Here is a 26,452-nt window from a genome sequence, read left to right as displayed (position 1 = left end):
AAAGAATGAAACTTGACCACATTGTAACACCATACACAAAAATAAGCTCAAAATGGATGGAAGACCTAAATATGACACCTAAACCCCTAAAAATCCTAGAAAAGAACACAGGTAATAATTTGACATTGGCCACAGCAACTTTTTTCTAGATGTGTCTACCAAGGTAAGGGAAACAAAGCAAAAAAACAAACAAACAAACAAACAAACAAAAACCTATTGAGACTGCATCAAAATAAAAAATATTTTGCACAGTGAAGGAAACCATCAATGAAACCCAAAGGCAACCTACTGAATGGGAGAAGAGATTTTCAAATGGTACATCCAATAAGGAGCTAATATCCAAAATATATTAAAAAAACTTACATAACTCAACACCAAAAACCTCCAAAATGATCCAATTAAAAAATGGGCAGAGGACAAATGGACATTTTTCCAAAGAAGACACCCAGATGGCCAACAGACACATGAAAAGATGCTTGACATCTATCAATAATGCAAATCAAAACCACAATGAGATTTCACCTTATACCTGTCAGAATGGCTAAAATCAGAAACTCAAGAAATAACAGGTGTTGACAAAGATGTTGCAGAAAAAAGAACTCTGGTTCACTGTTAGTGTACTGTGCACTAAATTAGCACAGCCACTATGAAAAACAGTATGGAGGTTCGTCAAAAAATTAAAAATAGAAATACCATATATCCAATAATTCCACTAACGGATATTTTCCCCTTCCCTCCCTCCAAAAACAATGAAAACACTAATCTGAGCAGACAGATGCACACTTATGTTTATTGCAGCCTTATTTACAATAGCCAAGATATGGAAGCCATCTAAGTGTTGAATGATAGATGACTGGATAAAGATGTGGTGTACATATACAATTCACTCTTTTCTATGCCACATTGTATTGATGTTCCAAGTTAGTAGAGTATTGCAAGAAAAAGAAAAGAGACACACAGATTAAAAATAAACAAAATAACAAAATACAACTTCACACACACTAGGATGGCTAATAAAAAAAATATTAAAATAAAAAGTACATAAGCGTAGGTGAGGACATGGAAAAATGGAACCCTCAAACATTTGCAGTGGGAATGTAAAATGGTGCAGCCACTGTGTAAATAATACTGTTTCTCAGTAAGTTAAACAGAATTACCAATTTACTTACCGAGTCTACTCCTGGGTGTATACCCACAATAATTGAAAATAGGTGTTTAAACAAAAACTTGTACACATATGTTCTTACCAGAACTAATAACAATAATCAAAAGGTGGACGCAACCCATGTATCGATCAACTGATTAATGTATAAGCAAAATGAGGTGTATCCATAAAATGAAATATTGTTCAGCTTCAAGAGAAATAAAATAGTTATACATGCTATTATGTGGATAAATCTTGATAACATAATGCTGGTAAAAGAAGCCAGACACAAAAAGCTACATAGTGTCTGATTCCATTTGCATGTAATATTCATATCTACAGACATAAATCAGATTAGTAGTTGCCTGGGCTTTGGGGGAAGGGGAAATGGAGAGTGACAGCTTAATGAGTATGGGCTTTCCTCTTAGGAGGATGAAAATGTTCTAGAATTAGACAGTGATGATGGATGCACAACACTGCAAATGTACTAAATATCCCTCATGGTAAATTTTATGTTATGTATATTTTAGTACAATTTCTAAAAAAGAACATAGTAACTTTTTTATTCACAGTCAGTATACTATGAAAAATACTAAGGAATTCACCAAAAAAGCTGCCTAAAAATCTGCATAATTTCAGTATACAACATCAACACACCAATTTCTGTATATCGCATTTCTGTATATTAACAACAAATAAAAAGTGAAAACGTTTAAAGTATCACTTACAATAGCATAAAAAAACATGAACTACGTAAGTATAAATTTGACACAACATAATTAAGACCTGTCCACTGAAAACTACAAAATACTATACAAAGAAATTAAAGAAGACCTAATTAAACTAAGGAATATACCATGAAGGCTCAATGTTTTCAAGATCTCAATTCTTCCCAGATTAATCCACAGATTCACCACAATCGTACTCAAAATCCCAGAAGATCTATTTATTAAAATTGATGGATTACAAAATTTATGTGAAAATGCAATTGACCTAAAACACCCCAACAAATTCTGCAACAGAAGAAGAAAGGTAAAGGCCATACACTATCTAATCTCACCAGTTATTAGATCAATGGAATGGAGTCCAAAAATAGACCTGTATATAGAGTCAATTAATTTTTGGTAAATATTTCAATGTAATGAGAAAAGATCTATTTTTCAGTAATTGGTGATGGAACAACTGAGGTTAAAAGAAAACCAAAAAAACAAAACAAAAAACCTTGATGCTTACCATACACCACACACAAAAATAACTCAAAATGGATCAGAGTTCTAAAAAGTAAAAGCTGTAACTGTAAAGTGTCTAGAAGAAAACAGAGGAGAAAACCTTTGAAACCCTGTGATAGGAAAAGGATTCTGAGAACACAAAAACACAAACCATAGAGAAGAGGATATGATAAACTGGATTTCATCATAATGAAAACAATCTACTGTTTGAAGGTGTCACTAAGAAAATGAAAACATAAACCTATACCTGACAAGAACTTTTTAGCCAGAATATGTATGTAAAAAAAAACCTCTTACAACCAAGTAAGAAAAAAACGTAATTAAAAAATAAATGAGTGCAGATTTTTTTTTCAATATATGAAATTTATTGTCAAATTGGTTTCCATAGTAAATGGGTGCAGATTTTAACAGACACTTCACAGAGGGAGATATACTAGTGCTCAAAACCACATGAAAAAGGCAGAACATCATTAGCCCCTGGAGAAATGCAAATTCAAAGCACAATGATACCACTGCACATTTATTAAAAAAGCTAAAAAAGAAGAAAAAGAGGAGGAGGATGAAGAAGAGGAGAAGGAAAAAAGGAACCAGCAATATCAGTACTGACAAAGAGCAAATGAAAATCTTATACATTGCCAGTAGGAATGGCAAATGGCAAAGTCATTTTAGAAAACCATTTGTCAGTTTCTTAAAAAGCTATGCCTACACTTACCACAAGACCTAGCAATTCCTAGCAATAATCAAGAGATATGAAAATATATGTCTACGTAAAGATTTGCATATAGATGTTCATAGCAATTTTATTATAGCTCAAAACTGCAAACCTCCTAAACGTCCCAAAACAACTATGGCATCCCTACAGTAAACTATAGGATCCATATAACAGAGAATATTCAGTAATAAAAAGAAATCAACTACTGATAGATGTGTTAACATAAATCAACCTCAAAAACTTATCCTGAGCATAAAAAAAACTATATATGAAAGAATATACTTATATTCTCTCTCTAAATATATATACATATATATTTGTGTATGTGTATATATGTGTACTTCCTACACATATAGCTTCCGTGTGTGTGTGTGTGTGTGTGTGTGTGTATATATATATATATATATATATATATATTATACATAGTGTGTGTGTGTATACATATATATATTATACATAGTTTCTCTCTACACATATAATTTCTATATATAGAAACTCTGGAAAAAACTGAATACTGTACACGTTGGCTTCAGGTACATGAATACGTATACATTTGTCAAAACTCATTCAAGTGTGCATTTCATTACATGTAAGTTACACCCAAATAAAACTGATTTTAAAAAATATGAAAGTATCCTTAAGAAAAGTTATTAAGAAACACTTGTGAATCACACAATTTTGTTGGTAAGCTTCATGGGACATATACTACCCTAGTCCTCTCTGTATCTTCAGATAAAAAGACAGCCCCTGAAATACAACAGGCACTTACTAAATGCTTGATGAATGAAAGAAAGCCTATTCTGTGCTCAATTTTTTAGAATTTTCACTGCAGTTATTACCTTTACCTTTCCGAGCCCTATAGTTTTTAAAGTAGTTCCTTCAAACTAGTGAAGACTGACACAAATGTGCAAAGATAGTGTGCCCGTTTTCCCTTTCTGTATTCTTAAAGAAAATACATTTAAGAAACTGAATTCTTAACAATTTGATCATATATGAGCCAAGGCTCATCGTAACAAATTTCAGTGGACTATACAAATCTGTTTATTAAAGAACTTTGGGAAACTATTTGGAAGTGACTCCATAAAAATAAGCAGTCTAGCTTTACCTAAATATTTTTGCCTTAGAAACAAAATGAAATTAAGGATGACATTTTTGTAGAATATAATTAATCTCACAAACATCCATACTCAAACACATTAGCCCCTTACATTAGGAGCTGAGAGTTCTTCAGAGTAGTCTAAATGCAATGAATTCTTTAAAAAGCTGTTATCAGGAATACAAATTCGAATAGACAGTCATCTTTACTTTGTTATTAGATCCAGAACTACTTCTGACTTTTCAAGCTTCTGTCTATATATGAACTAAGTAAATAATTCTACATTGGTACAATAAGCAGTAGGATACTAATGTCAAAGTAAGAAATGGCAATCAACCTATCAATATTTATTTCATGATTACTAGACCCAGTGTTGACCATAAAAAGGGAGTAAAAATTTATATGTAATATATAAACGCATATATATACAAATATAAATATTTATATATATATATGAATGCATGCCAGGCACTATGCTAGGTACTTTAAATTTATTGTCTTGTTTGTTTATTTCATTGTATTCCATTAATTTAATCATAAAGTGATTATGATATTTAATCCCCTAAGATTGACCACGATAACTAAGAAACCACCATCGACTACAAACTGTAGAGATGCTTTATGAATATTTTTGTGAGAATAAATTGGGAGTCACAATTCTAGGTAGGTAAAAGATATTTTAAAAGGTACTTATGTTTACTGGCTCACTAACATTTATACTGTGTTTACTATGCCCAGGCATTGTTTTAAGGATTTTTACTACTTTACAGATAAGGAAATTGAGACAAGAGAAATTAAGTGACTTTTATGTAACTTGTCCAAGGTCACATATTAAGTAGTAAAGCAAGGATTTCCATCAGGCAGTCAGGCTTCAATACTCCTGTCCTGAGTCACTAAGTTTCCATTGTTACTTCCTGCATGTAATAAATACTATTGTTTTCAGGGCAATCAACTTTCCGTTATCTTTAGCATAAATATGTTTTAAGGTGATACTACTTTTCCTGAGCCTTAGAAAAAAAACAAACCAAAAAAAAAAACCTGAGGCATAATTTATTTTTAAGTTAACCAAAACCATTACACTAACTTATATAAGAGGAAAGGTAGATTTAGAAAAAATTCTACAGTTTCTTCTGATATGGGACCCCCCAACCTGACCTTTATTTGAGAACTATTAGTATAAACCAAGCACACGTTTTTCTCTAAATAGTTGAGTTAAACCACAGTTTCATGCCAAGAGAAACAAAAGGAAAATTGGTTACAGCAACTGATACAGGTGAGAGGAATGTAAAGGCTGGATAAAGACTATATAGTGTTCTGTTTCCTCTTCAGAAAGCTTAGAAAGGACCAAGAAAGCCAGTGTAAACAAAGAAGCCTCAATTATAAATAATGAGACTGCCAACTACTTCACCTGTACTTATACACACAGTCCTAGAAAATATATATATTATTCATGATATTTACTTCCAATATAGACTTATCGGTAAAGTAGGACATATCATACAATATTATGTTTAGTTTATAAATCTACAATCATCTAATTTTTTAAAAATCATACAAGTTTATATGATAAGACAAGTTCTAATGACCGTATTTTAAGACAAATGACAAAATGGAAGGATTCCAATTTCAGGAATTTAATGCCTTTCAAGTAATGGCATGAGATGTTATCTCCTAGAAAAAAATCAAACTGAATATTAGAAAAACTGTATCACTAGGACTTAATAAAACCCTACTAGACAGTTTTCTCATGTCTCAAATTTATACATGAGGAAAGAATGAAAAGTTAACAGCTAATTTCACCTAATGCTGTCAGAAAAATGTTGACAAAATATTTCATAAATGAAATAATTACTTTCAAGCAGCAGGGGGAGCTAAGGCATTGTTAATTTGTACTTTAAGGGTAGGGAATGTTTCTTGTTGCTGTATATACAGAGAACTTCATTTAATTTTAAAATTATAAATTTTATGTGTTTTCTTTTTATCATTTAATGATCTTTATGATGCTAATCAAGCAGAACAGGTTCAATGTAAAAAGTTGACATAGACAATTTAATATTCCAAGATGTTTTGAAAAATGTTCAACATTTGGCATTTCCAATGTTAGCAGTAATATTCCCTCAGCTAATTTATTAAAAGTGAGCCAACTATACACTTAACTATTACTTCAATAAACACAAGGAAAAGACAGAGTAACAAACATGTCACTTACATTAACATTATTAACTGAATATTTAAAGTGTTACAAAAGTAAAAGAACCAAATTCTATTACACTGCCCTTTGTTTCTTATTTGGACTCTGAGAAGATACTTCAAGGTGAAAAAAAAACATTTTTTTTTAACTCAAAAGGTCGGAATGAATGAAAAAAAATATTAAAAGACTCACTTAAGGGCAGTCTCCCACATCTGTTGTTGCCTAACTTTCTAAAAATTCACTCTTCACACAATAGCCAAAACGATCTTTTTAAAATTCAGTGGTCATATCACTTCTTTTCAGTAACTTTCCAGCTCTTACAATAAAAATCAAAGTCCTTAATTTGGCTTACAAGACCATAAATGATCTAACTGGTAACTTGTTTTTCTTGCCTCAAATCTTGCCCAAACTTCCTCTTGCTCTCTCAACTCCAATCATGGAAATCTTTTAGTTTCATGGATATGCCACATTCTCTCCAACATAGGTCTTTGAACATGCCGGTCTCAAAGTTTAGAATGTTCTACCTTCCTGTTACAAGCAGTTTCAATTCTGTCTACATACTGTTCTTATGGTTCCCAATACTTTTTCTTCTTGCCACTTACATGGCCAATAAATATTTATGATTGACCACTATCCTGAAAGCTTCACAAGGACAAGGCATCTCTCTCTTCTTGTTTGAATTTCCAGTGTCTATTACATGAACTATTTGTTGTGTCTTACTCGGTTTGAGTTGCCACAACAAAATACCACACAGCTCATGTGGCCTAAACAGAAGACATTTATTCCTCACACTTCTGGCGGCTAGAAATCTGAGATCAAACTGGCAGGCAGCAAGCTCAGATAGGAGTAAGAACTCTCTTCTCAGCTTGTAGATGACTGCCTTCTAACTGTGGCCTCACATGGTGGACATAAAGAGACATCTCTCTCCTCTTCTTATAAGGCCACAGTCTTTTCAGGCTAGGGCCCCATCCTTAAGATCTCATTTAAATCCTAATTATCTCCTGAAGACATATCTCCAGATAGTCACACTGGGTAATAGAACTTCAAAATGAACCTGTACAGAGGACTCCATGAAGTCTGTAGCGTGTGGAAACTGAGTATGAAATATCTGCTGCCACTAAGGGAACATAAAAATATTTAAAATGTAATAAACAATATAAATATGATTTATTTCAATATGATAGCCATTGAAGGAAAGATATCCTAAGATTAATAAAGTCAGAGGGAAAATGAGCAAAATATGTAGCCACAAAAAGGTGGAAGAGTTGTGTAATCCAATAATCAATTCAACACTCAGCGATTACATTATTGCCACCTTGGTGCTGGGACGGTGTTTTAAAGCTGAAACACTTCACAAAATGTAGCTCAAAAAGAGTCAGACTTTGTCAGTTATAATGCTTTTAAGTGTTGGATTATTCCTCAGTCCCCATTTTCCTCAACTCACTAGAAGCTGGTACTTGTCGCCACAACTCTCTCAACTATAATGAACACTGACCAATGATCTCCTCTTTGCTAAAGCCAATGTACACTGTGAATTGTCATGCAGGGTCTCTACACATGACCAGTTTGTCTGCCACCTCTACACAAATCTTGGGGGCACCTTTTACAGACCAGCACCCTCTGGAATCGTGCAGTGTACAATCTGTACTTTGAAGCCAGTGTCTGTTCTTCGATATCTCCCACAATACCCAGTGCTATTAGCCAATCTCTCTTCCTAGAAAACATCCATCCTTCGAATTCTGTTAACACTATATCCTGATTTTCAGTCCTACCTTTCTTGCTACTCTGTGAGCTTCATTTTTTCCATCCATCCTTTAAATACCCTTAGACCCTCTTCTCTCTTACTCCATTCACACTCAGCATGGTGAGCTCACCTACTGTCATAGCTGCACTCTCCACTTGTATGCTAATGACTCCCAAATCCACATTTTTATGCAGATGTTCTCAATCCCACATCCTCAGAATCAGTAGCCTCCTAGACATCTCTATTGGAATGTTCTATAGACCATATAAACTCAACATGTCCAAACTGTATCATCAAAGCTGACTGAAAAACTAAAAATGAGGACACCATCCCTAGCCACTGGCAAAGACTTCACAAATGGAGGGCATTTCTGTCATTTTATTTTTATGTTTTTAGGGTTTTTGTTATTTTGCTTTTGGTTCTTACTTATATTTCATGTGCTGCAGCCCTAAAGGGTAGGGTAGGAGCCCCTTTTCTCCATGTGGGCATTGCAGACTGCCTCGAAATTCCACTCTAAATTCCCTGGTGCATGCCTTCCTACGTGCTAGTGGCTGGAAACTGAAGTTCAAATGTCCCAGATTCCCTTACAGCTCAAGTTCCACATACACCTAGCTTCCACCAAGCTGATATACCCAATCGCTATTAGGAAAGATACATGATGACTGCATTTGTGCTTTGTTTTGAAGGTATTTGACTATTCTGCAGCACAAGTTACTGTGATCCCAGTATCCAGTTTTTAGTTTTGTGGGGGCTGAGAGGCAGAGCGTAACCTCCATTTCCTGGCATTGGACAGGGCTAAAGAAGTGTGGTTCTCAAGCCAAAAGCTATGGACTGCAGGTTCTGTCTCCCTAGGTTCTTAATCTTCTAGGTTGTTCTGAAGGCCATTTCACATCTGTGTGGGGTGATGAAGACAGGAGACAGAATCTGAGGTTTGCTCAGGTTGAGCAGATTCTAAAGGGGAACGCCTACATAAAGTTGGGCTATAACCTCAGTTTAAGAGTGAACAAGCAATAAATCCGTTGCTCAGAGGAACACAGAAGAAAACTTGCTAATGTCAACATGAAAGGAAAGGGAAAAAAAAAATCTTCCCCTGAGGGCACAGAAGTATTTCTTAAACAAAAAGTACAAAACATAAAGGAGATGATTAGTAAGTTCAACTACAGTATATTATGAATTTCTGTTCATGAAAAGATACCACAAAGAGTGAAATACAACTTCTACAAACTGGCAAAAGATATTTAGAATAAAAAAACAGAGTATTCGTATTTAGAATACACATAGGACTTTCAAAAACCAAAGCAAAACCACCTAAAAACAGGCAGAAAAGAAGACATTTTACAGAAAAGACAAATGGCCTTGGAGATGACATGTTAAATGCTGGCAAGGATGTGGAGTGACAGCAATGCTAAACCATTGCTCATGGCACTGTCATCTGAAAAAAGTTTAGCGCCTCCCAGTGAGGTTGGAATATGCACATACCCTAGGATGCTGTGACTTTATTCTTAGAAATACACTCCTGCAAACTGGCAAAAGATATTTACAACAGAAAATATCTGTGTCAAGACATATAGAAGAAAGCTCATAACAGCACTGTTTTTAAAAACAAAACAAGATAAAACTCAAATTATCAAAAGTGGAATGAATTACACCAGAATACTGCATTACACAAAAGTGAACATAAGTGGTAGTTATACTGAACGTGATAATTTAAGTAAAATCAACAATTTCTGGAAGAACACCTACTTACAGTGTGATTTCATTTACAGAAATTAAAACAACACAACACTTCCAGAAATAAACACAGTTTATTTTATACCCATGTTTTTAATTGTAGTTTAATAGGCAATAAAGATAATAGATAACAAATTTAGCATTCTTTCAGCATAGCATCTGATAAAATTATGTTCAGATTCCAGTATTTTATTTTATAATTTACTTTAATTAAAACAGATCTTTTACTCACCTTCAATATTTTTATGAAACGTTTCCATTTAAAAATGTAAAGTGTTTCTATAATTTAAAGAAAGACTGAAAAAGAAGCTAATACCAATATACCCACTACCCAGTTTAGTAAAGACAAACACGATTACCACTTTAGAAGCCCCATCAGGACCCCTGATTACATACTCCTCCTTTCTCCAGACTTAACAATGATACTGACTTATTCCTAAGCCTAGCTTTTAATAGATGTTACCTATGTAGGTGTTATTTTACATGCATATTAGATATTTTAATATATTTTATTTTACATAAACAATGAATATATATTTTTATAAATATGTATTGAATATAAATTATTTTATATAAATATGACAGTTTTTTTTTTTTTTTAATTTTTTTTTCAACGTTATTTATTTATTTTTGGGACAGAGAGAGACAGAGCATGAACGGGGGAGGGGCAGAGAGAGAGGGAGACACAGAATCGGAAACAGGCTCCAGGCTCTGAGCCATCAGCCCAGAACCCGACGCGGGGCTCGAACTCCCGGACCGCGAGATCGTGACCTGGCTGAAGTCGGACGCTTAACCGAATGCGCCACCCAGGCGCCCCAAAATATGACAGTTTCAATAGTTTTATGTGTGTGTATATATACTTATATATACATATATGTGTGTGTGTGTGTGTATATATATACATACATATATATATATATATATATATATATATATGTATACATATACACTTTATTTTAAATATAAAGCTACAGAGACGAACAACAGATCGGTAGTTGCCTGGGGCTGGGCATGGGTGCAGGCAAATAGGCCTGAGGAAACTTTCCGGGTAATGGCAAGGTTTTAAAACTGTACTGTAGTTGGTGGTTGCCCAACACAAATATTTACTGAAAATCATTTAATCATATTCTTACAATGGGTGAACTTTATGGTTTACAAGCATGTGTGGGTGTAGTTTTTTTCTCCTTCTGGGAAGCCTTCCATGACTAGCCCAGGCAGCAGTTTGTTCACATCTCTCTGTTACTGTACTTATCAAATCAGTCTACACCACTTGACCTGTTTTGAACTAGAGTTTAAAGCTCCTAAAAAATAATAATAAAATGAAACAAAGCTCCTAGAGGACAAGAATATTTTTTGTATTCTGTACCAGTTTCTTCCACAACCCATCCCAATACATCCTAAAGTAGCACCTAGAATTTTCTCGCTCATTAAATAACTGTTAAAGGAATTAATGACTGGGAGTTCTGCAGGTAAATGGAAGTAGCAGCCACTCTATTGACAAAGTGTAAGACTGCATGATACCCTGAGGGAGGAGCCACAGCAGCAAAGTGAGTGTGGAGTTTAGAGTACTCCCTTTGGACCCTCAATGTCAGGTCCAAGTGTAGCTGCACTGCTTAGAAAAAGTACAAACCAGGGGCGCCTGGGTGGCGCAGTCGGTTAAGCGTCCGACTTCAGCCAGGTCACGATCTCGCGGTCCGTGAGTTCGAGCCCCGCGTCGGGCTCTGGGCTGATGGCTCAGAGCCTGGAGCCTGTTTCCGATTCTGTGTCTCCCTCTCTCTCTGCCCCTCCCCCGTTCATGCTCTGTCTCTCTCTGTCCCAAAAATAAATAAACGTTGAAAAAAAAAAAAATTAAAAAAAAAAAAAAAGAAAAAGTACAAACTGGAGCAAATAATTTAATTGTCTGTGCCTCAGTTTCCTTATCTATGAAATGGAAATTATCTTCCTCAAGATAATCTATTCTTATAAACTATAAACAATAAATAATACAAAACATTTATAACAATGCCTGACCAATAAACACAAAAAAGGTACTTGACATCAGTAATCAGTAAGGAAATGCAAAAATGCAAATTAAAATTATAATGATATACCAATATACATCTAGCAGAATGGCTAAAATTACAATCTGAAAATACCAAGTGTTGACAAAGATGTAGAACTGGAATTGTCATCATTGTTGTTGGAAATTAATATTCACCCTAGAAAACTAGTAGCAGTTTCTAAAAAAAAAAAAATATTAAAACATACCCACTCTAATGATTCAGGAAGGAATACTGACCAATGAAGTTTGGGAAGATGCAGCCTGGAACATGAGTGAAGGGAGCTGTGACTAACTTTCCAGCAGAATCCTGGAAAGCTCCCTAATTTAGATTCTGAATGATGAAAAAAAGCAGGCATGAGAAGGCCTAGTTACTGCCTTTTAGGATTACAGTTGAGATCTGTAAGCCTGTAAAGTGAATTAATATTTGTAAAGCATTTGGAAACAATACCTGACATAGCATGTTATACTAGTGTTTGTTAAATAGATTTAAAAAAAAATACCTAATCTGTGCCCCCCAGAATTCATTCCTACATATACACCAGAAAATACATATCAAACACAAGCACAGAAAGTTTTTTACAAAAATACTGACAGTTTTATTCATAACCCAAAACTAAAAATTCAAATGCCCATTCACAGAAAAAAATAATAAATTGTGGTATACTCATCAATAGCATATACTCAGTAAAAAACAATAACAACAAACTACAAACACAAAACACGAATGAATGTCTAAAACATTATGATGAACAAAATAAGTCAGGTACAAAAGAATACATACTGTCTGATTCTATGTGAACGAATCAAGGTTAAGAACAAGCAAAACTATCTATGGTGATAAACATCAAAATAGTAATTGTACTGTGAGAAGGAGAGGAGAGAATTGGCTGGAAAAGGGCAAGAGAACTTTCTGGAATGATGGAAATGTAGACCTTGATCTGATTCATGGCAGGACTGAAAAAATTTATGAAGTTGCATACTTAATTTTTTTTTTACTCTAGGTAAATTATACCCAACAAAATACTCTTAGCATGACCAGTTTTTCTTTCCCAATTAAAATGCTTTGTCAGTTTTTAAAAAGTATCTGTTATGTAGTTAAGTATGTAAACCAAAATGATCTGCTATTATCAGTTCCAGTTGGCTAATTTGTTAGACTTATGAGGAAATAATCATAATTACACATGGCTGAAGCAAAAAAAAAAAAAAAAAAAAAAAAAAGAAAGAAAGAAAGAAAAAAGAAAACAAACTAACAAAAACCAAAACCTGAGTATCTCTTGAAGAAGGAGAAGTGAATAATGACAGGTGATTACAGCCACTCTCTTTGTTGAAAGGAGAACTTCCTATAAAGTCTATGGATTATGATCTAGTTTGCACCTCTTTCATAATGCTCTTAGAGAAGTTTAGGGCTTTTAGTTTTGTTGCTTAAAAAGCCTTTATTTTTGCCAGGATGACCAGTTAAATGCTTTTAAATATTATTCAGGTTTTCCTACTGACTCTGAATTATACATGAACTTCCTAGGCCCATACTGAATATTAAACACATACACACACGCATACACACACACACACACGTGTGTGTGTGTATGCGTGTGTGTATGTGTGTACATATATATACACTATGTACACAGTTACATATATATAAAACTTATTTTATTTTATATGAACACTATATATATACACACACAATAAAATAAGTTTTCCATTTCTCACTAGGATCTTGAATTTAATTTTGTGATGATGACTAAGGTTCATTCATAGTGGGAATAAGAAAAACACTGACTATTATCTTCAACTTACATCTATGATACTGCACTTAAAATTTTAAGGGCATGTTAATGTCAGCAGCTAAAAATAAAATTAATTTTAACTGTGGAAGATGGGAAGCCTTCTGAATAGCACTTTGAAAATGTTTTCAGTGGTGAGTTAAAAGAACATAAAAGAAGTTAAGCCAGGTGTTAAGGGACAGGTGTGCACCTGTGGGCGTGCTCGCGGCATTTGTACACTAGGAAATAGTTTGAAGTTTGGAGTACTCACCGTAATCACTTGATTCTCAAGATATCTCATTAAACAACCAGAACTTGCTATACATTTTCTACATTTCCAACAACGAAGAATACTTATGTCTTCTTGATTGTGATTTTTAGTTATCAATTCTTCATTTCTTTTCATCTGTGGGAAAATGAATGCATTTTTTCAATGCTGAACTGTGTCAGAATAAACTTGAGTTTCTAAACCCTTACCACCACATCAGCTACATGTGGAGCAGAAGAAAAATAATTCTTATTTACTGGGGTACCTACTACCAGGTCTTGGGCTAGGGACACTCTATAAACTATGTCCTGGATAGAAAATTCAATTATGATGATGATGAATTTTGTTAGTGACTACCAGCTTATTTTATTTTTGCAGAACATTTTATGTCTTTTTCTTTCCATCTTTCTCTCACTAAAAGTCACATCAAAAGCAACTGCTAAAGGGTCAATTAAATAAGTTACTGCAGTGGCCTTAGAAGAGCCATAACAAAGAACTACAAATATTCTTCTAAATAGGAAGTTTAAATAACCACAGCATTAAATTTTAAACATAATAGAATTTGAGTTGTAGTTAATTATATGATAATAGTAAGTACTTTCTTTAAATTGATGGCAAAAATTCTTTATCCTAAATGCAGTAATTTCTCTTAAATATTGTACTCAGTGGAACAGTTATTATACTACATCTTGTGGTATATGTAGTCAAACAAAAACACTTGGAGAATCACCCTACCAACTTTGTACTCTTATTTTTATACCTGAGATTTTATGTAAATACTGTAAATTAGAGCAATTTGGCAGAACAATTTCACACTAATAATTCCAAAATATGTGCAGTATATTTAATAACGGGCCTGGTAACTATTCATTAGAAAGAAAGGAAATGTTATTTATTAAGGTATCCACAAGGGACTGACTAGTTCCCTGGCCACATTTCCTCATTTGTTAGCTGTTTCATTTTTCATTCATTCTTCAACATTTCCTGACAGCTAACCAAATGCCACACAAACTCTGGGGACAAGAAGTTGAGTAAAACTTATTTTCTGTCACAAATGTACTCACTGGGTAGAAAACTGATCAAAGTAATGAACAGTTTTCTACTATAGCTCATTATAATCACTTGGGAAACTTTAAAAAATGATGCCTACACCCCAGTCATAGAAATTTTGACTTATTAGGACATGGGGAGGGAGTTAGGAGTGGGTAAAGTTCCCCAAGGGATCCTACAGTCAGGGTGGTCCTATGGTCAGGGTGATCCTATGGTCAGATCCTATGGTCAGGGTGAAGATAGACACGTATTATACAAACAATTAGCTAAACTGCAAGACTTAAGGACTATAAAAGAGAGAATTCTGGTATACTTTCACCAAACTGAAAGGATTTAAGGAACTGCCTGGGAGGGCACAGCATGACCCTCTTACAGCCAATCTAGCTCCTCCAACCTTCAGGTAGCTAGATCCAGTTCTGTCTCCACCAACAACCGCACAGACCATCTTAGTCCAGTTGACTACTCTAGGTCCTCAACCATCTTAATAATACGGTATTTGCAAATGTCTCATCTCCTCCTGCCTTTTTCGTTGTTGAAACCCTCTCCTTTACTTCTTTGGCACTCCTTTCTTCGCTCTAGATCCTTCTAAGTGTCTTAAATCCTCATCTCCCTTTTTAAACACCAGTGGTTCTCAGCCAGGAGTGGAGACAGCAGGCAGGGGTCCTATCAGAATCAAGGATGGAGAAACTCCCTATCTATGTTCCTCCTCTCCTTGAGATGCACATGCCTCCCTATTTTTCCATCCTTTTCTCCAAGTGTCAAGATTTTCCATGCTTTCTTGGGGTACAAGTATGCAGTTAGAAAAAACCCTGTAGGTGAGTCTAATAAGTCTTTGTTGAGAATTACTGAAAATTACAGTGTCACAACTCTTCCATCAATGATTTATAAATCTATATATCTAATTTTTATCTTATTCCAAAGCTCTAGAGCAGTAACTTCAATTTCCAGATGTCAACTGCACATCTCTGTATGAATCTCTCTCACGGCCTTTGTAGTGACTGTTTGTTGTCTAGGTCTGCACTACCCTATACAGTAGCCACTAATCAGGTGTATTACTGAGCACTTCAAATATGGCTAATTTCAACTGAGATGTGAAGTACAAAGTACACACTGGATTTGGAATACTTTGAAGGAAAAAAAAGCTAATACCAATCATTAAATACCAATCATTTTAGATTAATTTCATGTTTGTAACAATTCATTTCACTTGTTTCTTTTTACTTTGATTTGGCTACCAGAATTTTTAAATTGCATGTATGCCTTCTGTCATGCTCCAGTTAGATGACACTCGTCCAGACCTCCTCCTTGCAGGTGTTTGCATCATGTTCTCATCACAAGGAGCACCTGGGGGTGTTATTTAAATGTAGGTCACAGGGCCACATTCCCAGAGAATGTGGGTAGAAAACTGTTTCTATGGTAGGAATTGGTATATTTAAAAAGAACACTAGGTTATTGTTAGAGTGACCCAAAGGCCACAGTTTGAGAGACACCAACCCACAGAATGCAGTCAAAGCTCCCTATTGTGTCAAAAAAATGCCCTTTAGGTAGCACAAGGGATCTCTGTGGGGGAAGTGCTCTCAATCTGACTGCAATGGTGCTCACATGAATCTATACACGCAATAAAAGTACACAGAACTAAATACACACAACAGAGTGCATGTAACTGGTGAGATGTCAATTAAGTAAATGGTGTGAAGGATATTCAGGATCTCTCCGTGAATCTATAATTAACAATTCACACTTGAATCTACAACTATCACAGAGTAAAAAGTTAAAACAATGTTTACCACATACAGTAAAACGTCCAAATTTTAAAACTTCATAGTATTTTTACCAATTCAGTGTCCTAACATATTTGTATAACCCTCTATAATGCCTTTTCTCTATATTTTTGCATACTTTTTGATTGCCTCTTCATATGACTAAGACTATTTTCTTCAAGGAGAATAGGAATATCATTTAGTTTTTCCTCTTCAAAACAAAAAACAAAGCCTTTTTACACCCTTTAAAATCGGACTCAAAGATGTTTGTCAAGCTTGGTATCCCCTCCATGAATACTCCACATCAACACTAATGCTTATCTTTGTGCAGTTCCCCCAAATTACTTTTTCTGCTTTCATACTTTGAAATTTGCTGTTCTCTCTTCTGTAATGTCATTTCTCTTACCGCTGACTGTACATTAAGAAATGCTTTTCACCCTTTAAGGCTGAGCTCAAAGCGTTCTTTTACAGAAGCGCCCCCAGGAAAATACAACCATTCCCTCTTCCATGTTCCCAATGTACTTTGCACACACCTCTACAGCAGCACTAGTCATGCTGCATTACATTTATCTCTGTGTACGTGTGTCCTATCAACTTACTCCTCAAGAGCACGGTATTCTTTTCAACTCCATATTCTTACAATCAAACATGGTACCTGGTACCAAAAAAGACACCCAACAAACATTTGCTGAAATCAGATGAACAAGATCTGGGAGACAGCTCAGCTTACAAATTGTCTTTTTCCAATACCAAGTGTTAAATATGTCTAGACAACTATTAGTGGGGCAGAGTGGACAGAAATCCTTTTGCCAGTGATGTGAGGAGCCCAAGAAATAAAGCTATGTTTACATGTACCTAAGCTTAAAAGGAGAAGCGGAAGCTACCCAACAGTGATGTATTTCTAAGAGAGCTGAGGTGGCTTAGGTCAAAGAATCTATGCTCAAGGAAACAGCCAAATACGGTAAATGAACTTATTACCAAAATGGTCATCTCTGAATAAATCTGGACACACCATAGTTATTGGCTGCTAACTCAAACTCATCCTCACCTCAGCACCCTGGATACTAGTAATGGTAACAGGGAGAGGGGAATGTAGAAGTAAACTACCGGAAACTGTTTTCTGAACTCTGTGATACACTCGAGTCTAAATTTGGGGCAGCACACACCTTACACCACATGGCTTTAACACTGTGAGGACTTGGAGGTAACGATTAGAGAGTACTATCGAAACAAAGAGAAAAGCGACAGAGACAGGTGATCTTGGGAAATGGTCCAACACAAAAATGATCTCATTCCTGAGTACATAGGGGCCATCTTATAATGCTCAGAAATACATGCAGGGACTGTGCAGAGGGGCTGGGTTCTGAGTCAACAGATGCGGATAACAATGTGTAGAATCCTGATATTAACTATTCATAGAATTGCCATGCAACTTACAAGTGGGTAAGGCCTAAGGAATTCAGGTAGAGTAGTCTTTGGCTGCTTTTCTCACAAATCCTATTCCTCATCTCTTATGCCGGTTCTGATCAGATCAGATATATACATTTTTCTAACATGGAGTGCTCTCCTTGGACCCTAGTTCTTCCTACCTGTCACAGTCTTGGTCATGTTGACCTTATCTCCTGTCCCACACTTGTCTCTTGGACCAAGCTAGCTCGTAATACCTACTTAATCTCCACATTGTCTGTTCATAGGTTTCCCTTTGCCGTACTTCATTATCCATCCTGATACTCTTGACACTTTGTGGCATTTCCTCAATGCACTGGGGATTTGGGAAATAAAGGTTTCCTGAGTTATGCATATCTCTCAAATATCAACACATTTCATTACAGAATTTCAAAAAGGCCATGTGTGTTAATATCACCATCAACATCAGCAAAAAAGTTATTTAATTATGGCACCGTAGTCAAGCTCACAGTGTTGGATACAACTTTTCCAAAGCACTAATTTTTGTTTAAAGTTAAAATTCGATCACTTGCAACAAATACTACAAGATACCCGAGTGGGAATAACTACATTCTGTCAATCATTCAAGGAAACACGGTGTAGTAGGGAAAGGTGTACAGAGCAGCTCTCAACTAAAACATGTGAAAGGGCTTCTCCTCTGGACTGCCATCAGCTTTCAGTGTACTGCAGAAATGCTTTATGCATTCTTTATTTTTTTATTCACACAGAATATTTAAAGAGTATGGATTTCAGAGAAAAGATTTAATGAAATCAATAATATGTACTGCTTCAATCAACAGTTTTTTAACAGCATGTGAGGGCAGTGAAGAATAAAATGAGTACTAGCACAGTTTGTCACCAATGCCTTGATTCTACTAAGGGATCAGCAGTTATACTCACTACTGCTTTTGCATTATTAATGAACATGTTAACACATTTAAAAAAGGTAAATAAGGGGCACATGGGTGCCTCAGTCAGTTGAGCATCTGGCTCTTGATTTCGGCTAGGGTTGTGGGATCCAGCCTTGCGTTGGGCTCTGTGCTGAGCAGCATGGAGCCTGCTTAAAAATCTCTCTCTCCCTCTGGCCCTCTCCCCGATTCGCACACTCTAAAAAATTGTAAATTAAAAAGTCAAATGATATCTTAATATTACCAAGAAAACAGTTTGACCTGATTTTCTCAAAGGTCTTAGAGACATAAGGGACTGTGGACCACGTTCTGAGAATTGTTACTTTATGCAAAACAGTGATCCCCAAAACGTTGCCTATGAAAGTCTTATTTTTCACCATATCCTTTAAAATATTTAAGAAGTATTTATGAGTCCCTATGCAGAAACATATTTATAATTAATTAAGTTGAAATTTTCTCTAAAGCTAACAACTGAATTATAACCTCCATAAAGAAGTTTCATTCCCTCGTCTACCTTTGCAACTTTTTCATGGTTAAATATCAGCATTTTGCACAGGACTAATTCCACACTCCTGGGTCTCTAAGGTTTGCTCACCTTCTTTGTTACTCATGAATTTAAACTGGACATGTATCAATTTTGAAAATTAACCTAAAATTAGAAAACATGAATAAACCACAACTTTAAAAATTAAAATAGAATTCAAAATATCTCCTCCAAAACCGATATAAAAAAGGGAGGGAGGTCCAGACAAAAATGATCTAGTTGGAAAATTATCCAAAACTTTCAGAAATGGGTAATCTTTGTAACTTACATGACTTTATAACTATGTAACTTATATAAAAGGAAGGCTAGCTTCAAAAAAATAATATAACCTTGACATACCAAGGATACATAAGGATATCCTTACATCTGTAAGGATACATAAACCAGACAAGGAAAGTATAGAAAAATATATACCAATTTATTTATGAACATAAATGCTAAAATCCTAAATAAAATATTAGCCAACAGAATCCATCAATTAAAAGAAAAAAAAAAACATTTTGACCAAACAGGATTATTTTCAGAGATTCAAAGAAGGTACAAAATGGGAAAAAAAAAATCTATCCAATATATTCAACAAACTAAAGGATTTTAAGAAAAAAAAACCACACATGACCATTTTAAAAGATGCAAGATAAAAACTTCTGGTGAAATTCAATACTTAGTCATAATTAAAACATGAAAATCCTCTGCATCATAGAAGAAAATTTCCTCAACCTGGCCAAACGAAGAGTTTACTGAAATCTTTAGCAGTTTTAATACTTGATCATGAAACTTTAAAAGCACTCCCTGAAAATCAGGGAAAAAAGACAACGATACTCATATTCGCCACACTATTCAACTTTGTAGCAGAACTACTAGCAAACACAATAAAAGGAAAGTAAATTAAAGGTTCAAGGATTGAAAGCAGTAAGTTAAAAGGAAACTAAATTCCTGTTATAACACATGGCATCATTTTTCTTCTTTGGGGCTGAAGATGTTTCCACCTTCTTAGAACTATATAAATCACACTGGTTAGCAGGTTTGTTCCTTGATAACTGAGGAGAAAACACGTATAAACAATACTTCTGTCGTGCACATACATGCACGTTTCTTTGTTCCATTACCACATTGTTCATTCTCTTGATTTTCATCTCAACTGCACCACTTTCATTTACTTGGTACCATATTTAAATTTTTCATGTATTCGTATATATATGCAGTCTAAATGTTTAAATTCAACTTTTAGATTTATATTCAATACTTCCAGTATTACTAATGAGCAGAAAGACACCTCCCCCACCCCATAAGAACATTTCTCACCAGTTTACATGGTCAGAATAAGATCCTGGAAAATATTTTCCCACACTGTTTTCCTTATTCAAAGAGTGTGCTGCTCAAAGAAATCTGCTGGGACACAATGGAAATTAAAAACTAAGGTGATGCAGGACTAGTAATATAGTAATTCTAATGCAGTATTAGTTTCTCAGTGTGGAGATTCATTGCTATACACTTGTGATCCATTTACTTTTCATATTCATACTGTATCATATTCCAATATAGGAACTACTTTAAAAACTTGCAGTGACTTCAAAGTCAGTCCTTGCTTCTGTTCCCACCACCATATGACCCCATACTTGCCTCTGATTGAAAACAGTAGATAAATAATGCTCAATATGGTGCCATGTCTACAGTGGCAACTTTCATCATCTAGTCCTGGATACAAGGCCAGTTTTTATGACAGGTGGAAGTCAGGGAATTCCAATGGGACAAGGAGTCAGAGATGTATATTCCTACCTCTGCCTAGAGAGCGGTTACTTACCTATCACCAAGGAAAAATGGGAGAAAACAGGGGAATATGGAGCAATGTGTCCCTGGGGCTTGCTGATTAGAATACTGATGTGTCAAAAATCAGTTTATAAGGGAGCAGATAAAGAGTTCTGATCCCTTTCACCACCAAAGAATAGTTTAAATGCTAAAGAAGCCTTTTGTAATCCAAATCCTGAACAATTGGGAATGGGTCAAGACAGAAAAAACTAATGCAAAGAACTCTCACACAGGGACAACTTTCAAGCTCAACACATCAGTCAGACAACAACATCAATAAAAGCATTTCTGCATTTCATTAGAAAAGAATTCTAACTTTTCTATCAGAACAGTAAAGAAAGACAATTGTAAATTAGTGATTTCAAGCAATTTCATCATCTTTTTATATTATCATCTAATATTTGGGCAGAGAGAGGGAGGGATAAGTAGGTGGTACACAGGAGGATTTGAGGGCAGTGAAACCATGGTGTAGGATGCTGTAACAGAGGATACAAGGTATTATTTTTGTCTAAAACCTATAGAAATATATACAACACAAAGAGTGAACCCCAATGTAAACAACAGACTTTAGCTAAAAATAATACATCAAGGGGCACCTGGGTGGCTCAGTCAGTTGAGCATCTAACTTGATTTCAGCTCAGGTCATGATCCCAAGGTCATGGGATCAAGCACAGTGTGCAGCCTACTTGAGATTTTATCTCTCTCACATGTCCCCCACCCTCCCTGCCCCTCTCTCCTACTAGTGCTCACTCTCTTAAAAAAAAAAAGTATATAATTATTTTGATGTAACATAGCACTATTTACTCAGAGTTATTATTCATTAACAAAGTAGGGTTCATTTACTTCCTTGGTAGTTATGCAATTCAAAATAGCTTTTCCTCTGAAACTTGATATCAACATTGGTTTTCTAAATATAGGAAAAATTTCTACCTTGTCAATATGTTACCTGTTACTTGGGATGCCATAACAGAAGACCATAGACTAGGTGGCTTAAACAATACAAATTTCTTTTCTCGCAGTTCTGGAGACCAGAAATCCAGTATCAGGGTGCCAGGAATTTGGGTGTCTCTTTCTAGCTTCCAGACAGCTGCTTTATCCTCACATGACCTTTCTTCCATGCATGTACTTTTCTGGTGCCTCTTCCCATTCTTATAAGGATAACAGACCTATTGGATTAGGGACTTACCCTTATGACCTCATTTAAGCATAATGACATCTTTAAAGGCCATATCTCCAAATACCATCATACTGGGGTTAGGACTTAAACACATGGAATTGGTGGGGGCGGATGGGAGACAGAGCTCAGTCCTTAACATTTCTTCCTCTGGCCCCCCAAATTACATGTCCTTTCAGATGCAGAGTACATCCACCCTATCCTAATAGCCCCCAAATCTTAACCCATTCACGAATCAGCTCTAATTCCCAACTAGCATCTAAATCAAGTATGGGTGACCCTTTAATTATTCCTGAGGCAAAATTTCTCTATAGCTGTGAACCTGTGAAATCGGAGAAATTATGTGCTTCTAAAATAAAATGGTGGGAAAGGCTGAGGACAGACACGGTTCTATGCATGAAATACAAAATGTCTTTTTTATTGTCTGATGTGTTAAACTTAAAAAAAATCAATATAAAGAGAAATCTTACAGAAAAGGAGAGAAAGGTCCCAAGCAAGTCCAAACCTAGCAAGTCAAATTTCATTAGATATTAAGACTCAATAATAATTTCTTTGGGCTAAAAGTCATCTGTTAGTGAATAAGGAAGAAATACCAAAGAGTAAAATGGACAAAGAATTTAGAGGTCCCTTATCAATTATCTATGAATTTCTTAAAAATTAGAACCAAAGGAGGTGAAATTGATAAAAATATGGAATGAGTAATGCATACCAAATTAGAAAATAAAACACTACACTGTTTTAGCCAATTTAGACCATCTCAGAGCAAATAAAAAAAAAGTTAGATATATTAAGAAAAATCTAATCAAACCACACTAGAGTAAGAGGTGATATTAACCTCAATACTCAATACCATGTTAACTCAGTATCATGTTGCTATCATGTTACCTAAATGAGGAAGCATCTATACCTCCTATATCTGGTGAAGATTGGCTCAGAAGCAGTAGGTCTACAGATAAATATGCCCATGGGAGCATATTTGATGCTGATGAGATAGGATATTGGTTTTTTAGATAATGACTACAAAAATCAGAAAGAAAATATTCCATTACTGATTGAGAAATACACTCACCATACCCTATGGGGGCTTAAATTACAAATGTGTATATGATTTTCTGGCTTAAAAGCATCATGGTCGGGCGCCTGGGTGGCGCAGTCGGTTAAGCGTCCGACTTCAGCCAGGTCATGATCTCGCGGCCCGTGAGTTCGAGCCCCGCGTCAGGCTCTGGGCTGATGGCTCAGAGCCTGGAGCCTGTTTCCGATTCTGTGTCTCCCTCTCTCTCTGCCCCTCCCCCATTCATGCTCTGTCTCTCTCTGTCCCAAAAATAAATAAATGTTGAAAAAAAAAAAAAAAAAAAAAGCATCATGGTCTATTTTTAGACAGTAGACTAAGGCATAACTCATCATCTAAAAGTTGTATACAGGAATTGTATACTGGAATTCTGTCACCATGAAATGAGAACATTTTATATAGTTTTATATAACTATATAATATATATGCATATATACGCGTGTATATACATATATATAGTATATTTTGATATATATTTCACGAAATGAGAATATATGTATTTTATAATTAAAAAAAAAAATAGAATGTTCTTAACGAAAGAGAAATCTCATTTTTACATAGGACACAGTTACCCTGGAAGTAATCCACCAATGTTCCAAAGTGGGCTTTGGAACCATGACTGTTCACATGAGTACAACATTATATGTAATAACTCTAAGGAGAGTCAGCGGCACAGATGTTACTTCATAAACTGAGGCCATGCCACTTCCCCTTGCTGATAGTGAATCTTAATGTGTTGTGAACACAGAAGAATAAAATGTGCCAAACCCAAGTAGGCCAAAGAAAAGAAGTACTAGGGGCGCCTGGGTGGCGCAGTCGGTTAAGCGTCTGACTTCAGCCAGGTCACGATCTCGCGGTCCGGGAGTTCGAGCCCCGCGTCAGGCTCTGGGCTGATGGCTCAGAGCCTGGAGCCTGTTTCCGATTCTGTGTCTCCCTCTCTCTCTGCACCTCCCCCGTTCATGCTCTGTCTCTCTCTCTGTCCCAAAAATAAATAAACGTTGAAAAAAAAAATTTAAAAAAAAAGAAAAAAAAAAGAAAAAAAAAAAGAAAAGAAGTACTAATAAATACTGCAATCAATTGTCAATGAAAATTTGCAAAAATATAAATGAGTTTTTAAACTAATAGTCATTACAATTGTTTGTGACCTACGTAAGAACACAACAGGACCCAAAAAGTAATCTTAAGTTAAGCAGAAATTAAAAAGGGGTCTTACAGATATGACCAGATTCCAGTGGAATGTACATGCCTTCTGTGGTTCAATAGATATCTCTGGAACACATATAATTTAGTGAAAGCTGGCTTACAATTCAAGATTCCTTTTCCAGGGGCGCCTGGGTGGCTCATTCGGTTAGGCAGCCGACTTCGGCTCAGGTCACGGTCTCGCGGTCCGTGAGTTCAAGCCCCGCGTCGGGCTCTGTGCTGACAGCTCAGAGCCTGGAGCCTGTTTCAGATTCTGTGTCTCCCTCTCTCTGACCCTCCCCCGTTCATGCTCTGTCTCTCTCTGTCTCAAAAATAAATAAATGTCAAAAAATTTTTTTAAAGAAGATTCCTTTTCCATTAGTTTTCAGAATTTCTCAATGGTATGTATGAGATGCTTTAGGAAAACAAGTAAGAGACTGAATCGGGTGATTTCTAAACTGTCAATTCTGCCAATCTAGACTTGGTGGCTAGGGTGTTTAAAATGGTAATTAAAGTCAGCAAATTATTATTTCTAAAACTGTCATAAATTACAGAGAGAGAGCTCAATCTTCTTCAATAACTGCTTATGTTATACACTTCAGGATTCAAACATGATGAAGTCAACTTCAACAACTTGAACTGCTTAAATGGTTCTACATACACTTTGGTATTCATATCCAGAAACCATTTTCTTGAAAAGCACCCAACTTCTGATGATAACCAAGTACTGAATAATTCCAACTACATAATCCCCATCTAGTTACCTTTCACCCCTCTTCTCCCTTCTCTCCTACTTGCCCTGGAACTGCTGAACTCTCAGGCAGGATGCAGTGCATATTCAACTTTAAGGAGAAAAGATAATGTGCATTTGATGTTGTAGTATCTACCAGTTATTTCCTACCTTCTCCAGGAACTTCTTAAGCTACATACTATAAAGCAACACCACCTCTTTATTCTTTTAAATGTTTCCTTTTTCCTTTTCTTTCTCTCCCAAACCTACGTCAGATGTTCAGTCTTGAACGCTCACTGCAGCTTTTCAATACAAGTGACACTTTTAAGAATTGTAAAAAAAAAAAAAAAAAAAAAAAAAAAAGGTACTGAAGAGGCACATTTTCTAACTTCTGTATTTGATTAATGTCATCCATTTTAACGGCTACCATTCTTTGGTAAAAGAAGGAATTAATTCTAAAGATGAATCAAAGTAAGAGTGTGGAGTACCCATACATATACTTATTCCTCAGACACTACTTTCTTAGGGGGAAAATTTAAGAAAGGGTAGAAATTACATACAGAATTAACAGAATTGTGAGGAAAGCAAAATACACTTTACAAAAATGCTGTGTGTATATTTGTATTCATATGTAAATACCAGAAACCACCAGATGATGTCGGCAATTTTTTGTTCCAAGGAATAGGTTTAGTCATTTTGGAGATTTTTGAGCAATCTAAAGTAGGCCTAACATATTTTAAATAAAAGTACCACCAATATTCCTTATTGGACCAAGAAGAGACAGTAGCAAGAAGAAAAATAAAATCAGGTGATACTTTAAAATGAATTTTAGGGGCGCCTGGGTGGCGCAGTCGGTTAAGCGTCCGA

General features: G+C 35.4%; 1 protein-coding gene across 4 annotated transcripts in view; it reads right to left on the bottom strand.

Annotated features, from left to right (window-relative positions):
- RNF180 (ring finger protein 180) overlaps positions 1–26,452 on the bottom strand; it is a 205,054-nt gene that overhangs the window by 163,384 nt on the left and 15,218 nt on the right. For 3 of the 4 annotated variants that reach the window (XM_047877739.1, XM_047877757.1, XM_047877749.1), the window contains exon 2: positions 13,923–14,057. The exons of the other annotated variant lie outside the window; for it this stretch is intronic. In XM_047877739.1, the coding sequence (XP_047733695.1) occupies positions 13,923–14,057 (135 nt within the window). The remainder of the gene's footprint in view (positions 1–13,922; positions 14,058–26,452) is intronic. 4 annotated transcript variants of the gene reach the window in all.

Source organism: Prionailurus viverrinus, chromosome A1 (genome assembly GCF_022837055.1).
Source record: "Prionailurus viverrinus isolate Anna chromosome A1, UM_Priviv_1.0, whole genome shotgun sequence".
In the NCBI taxonomy this organism is placed as follows: domain Eukaryota; kingdom Metazoa; phylum Chordata; class Mammalia; order Carnivora; family Felidae; genus Prionailurus; species Prionailurus viverrinus.
Note: the sequence above shows the minus strand (reverse complement) of the source record. Positions and strands in the feature narration are given on the sequence as shown.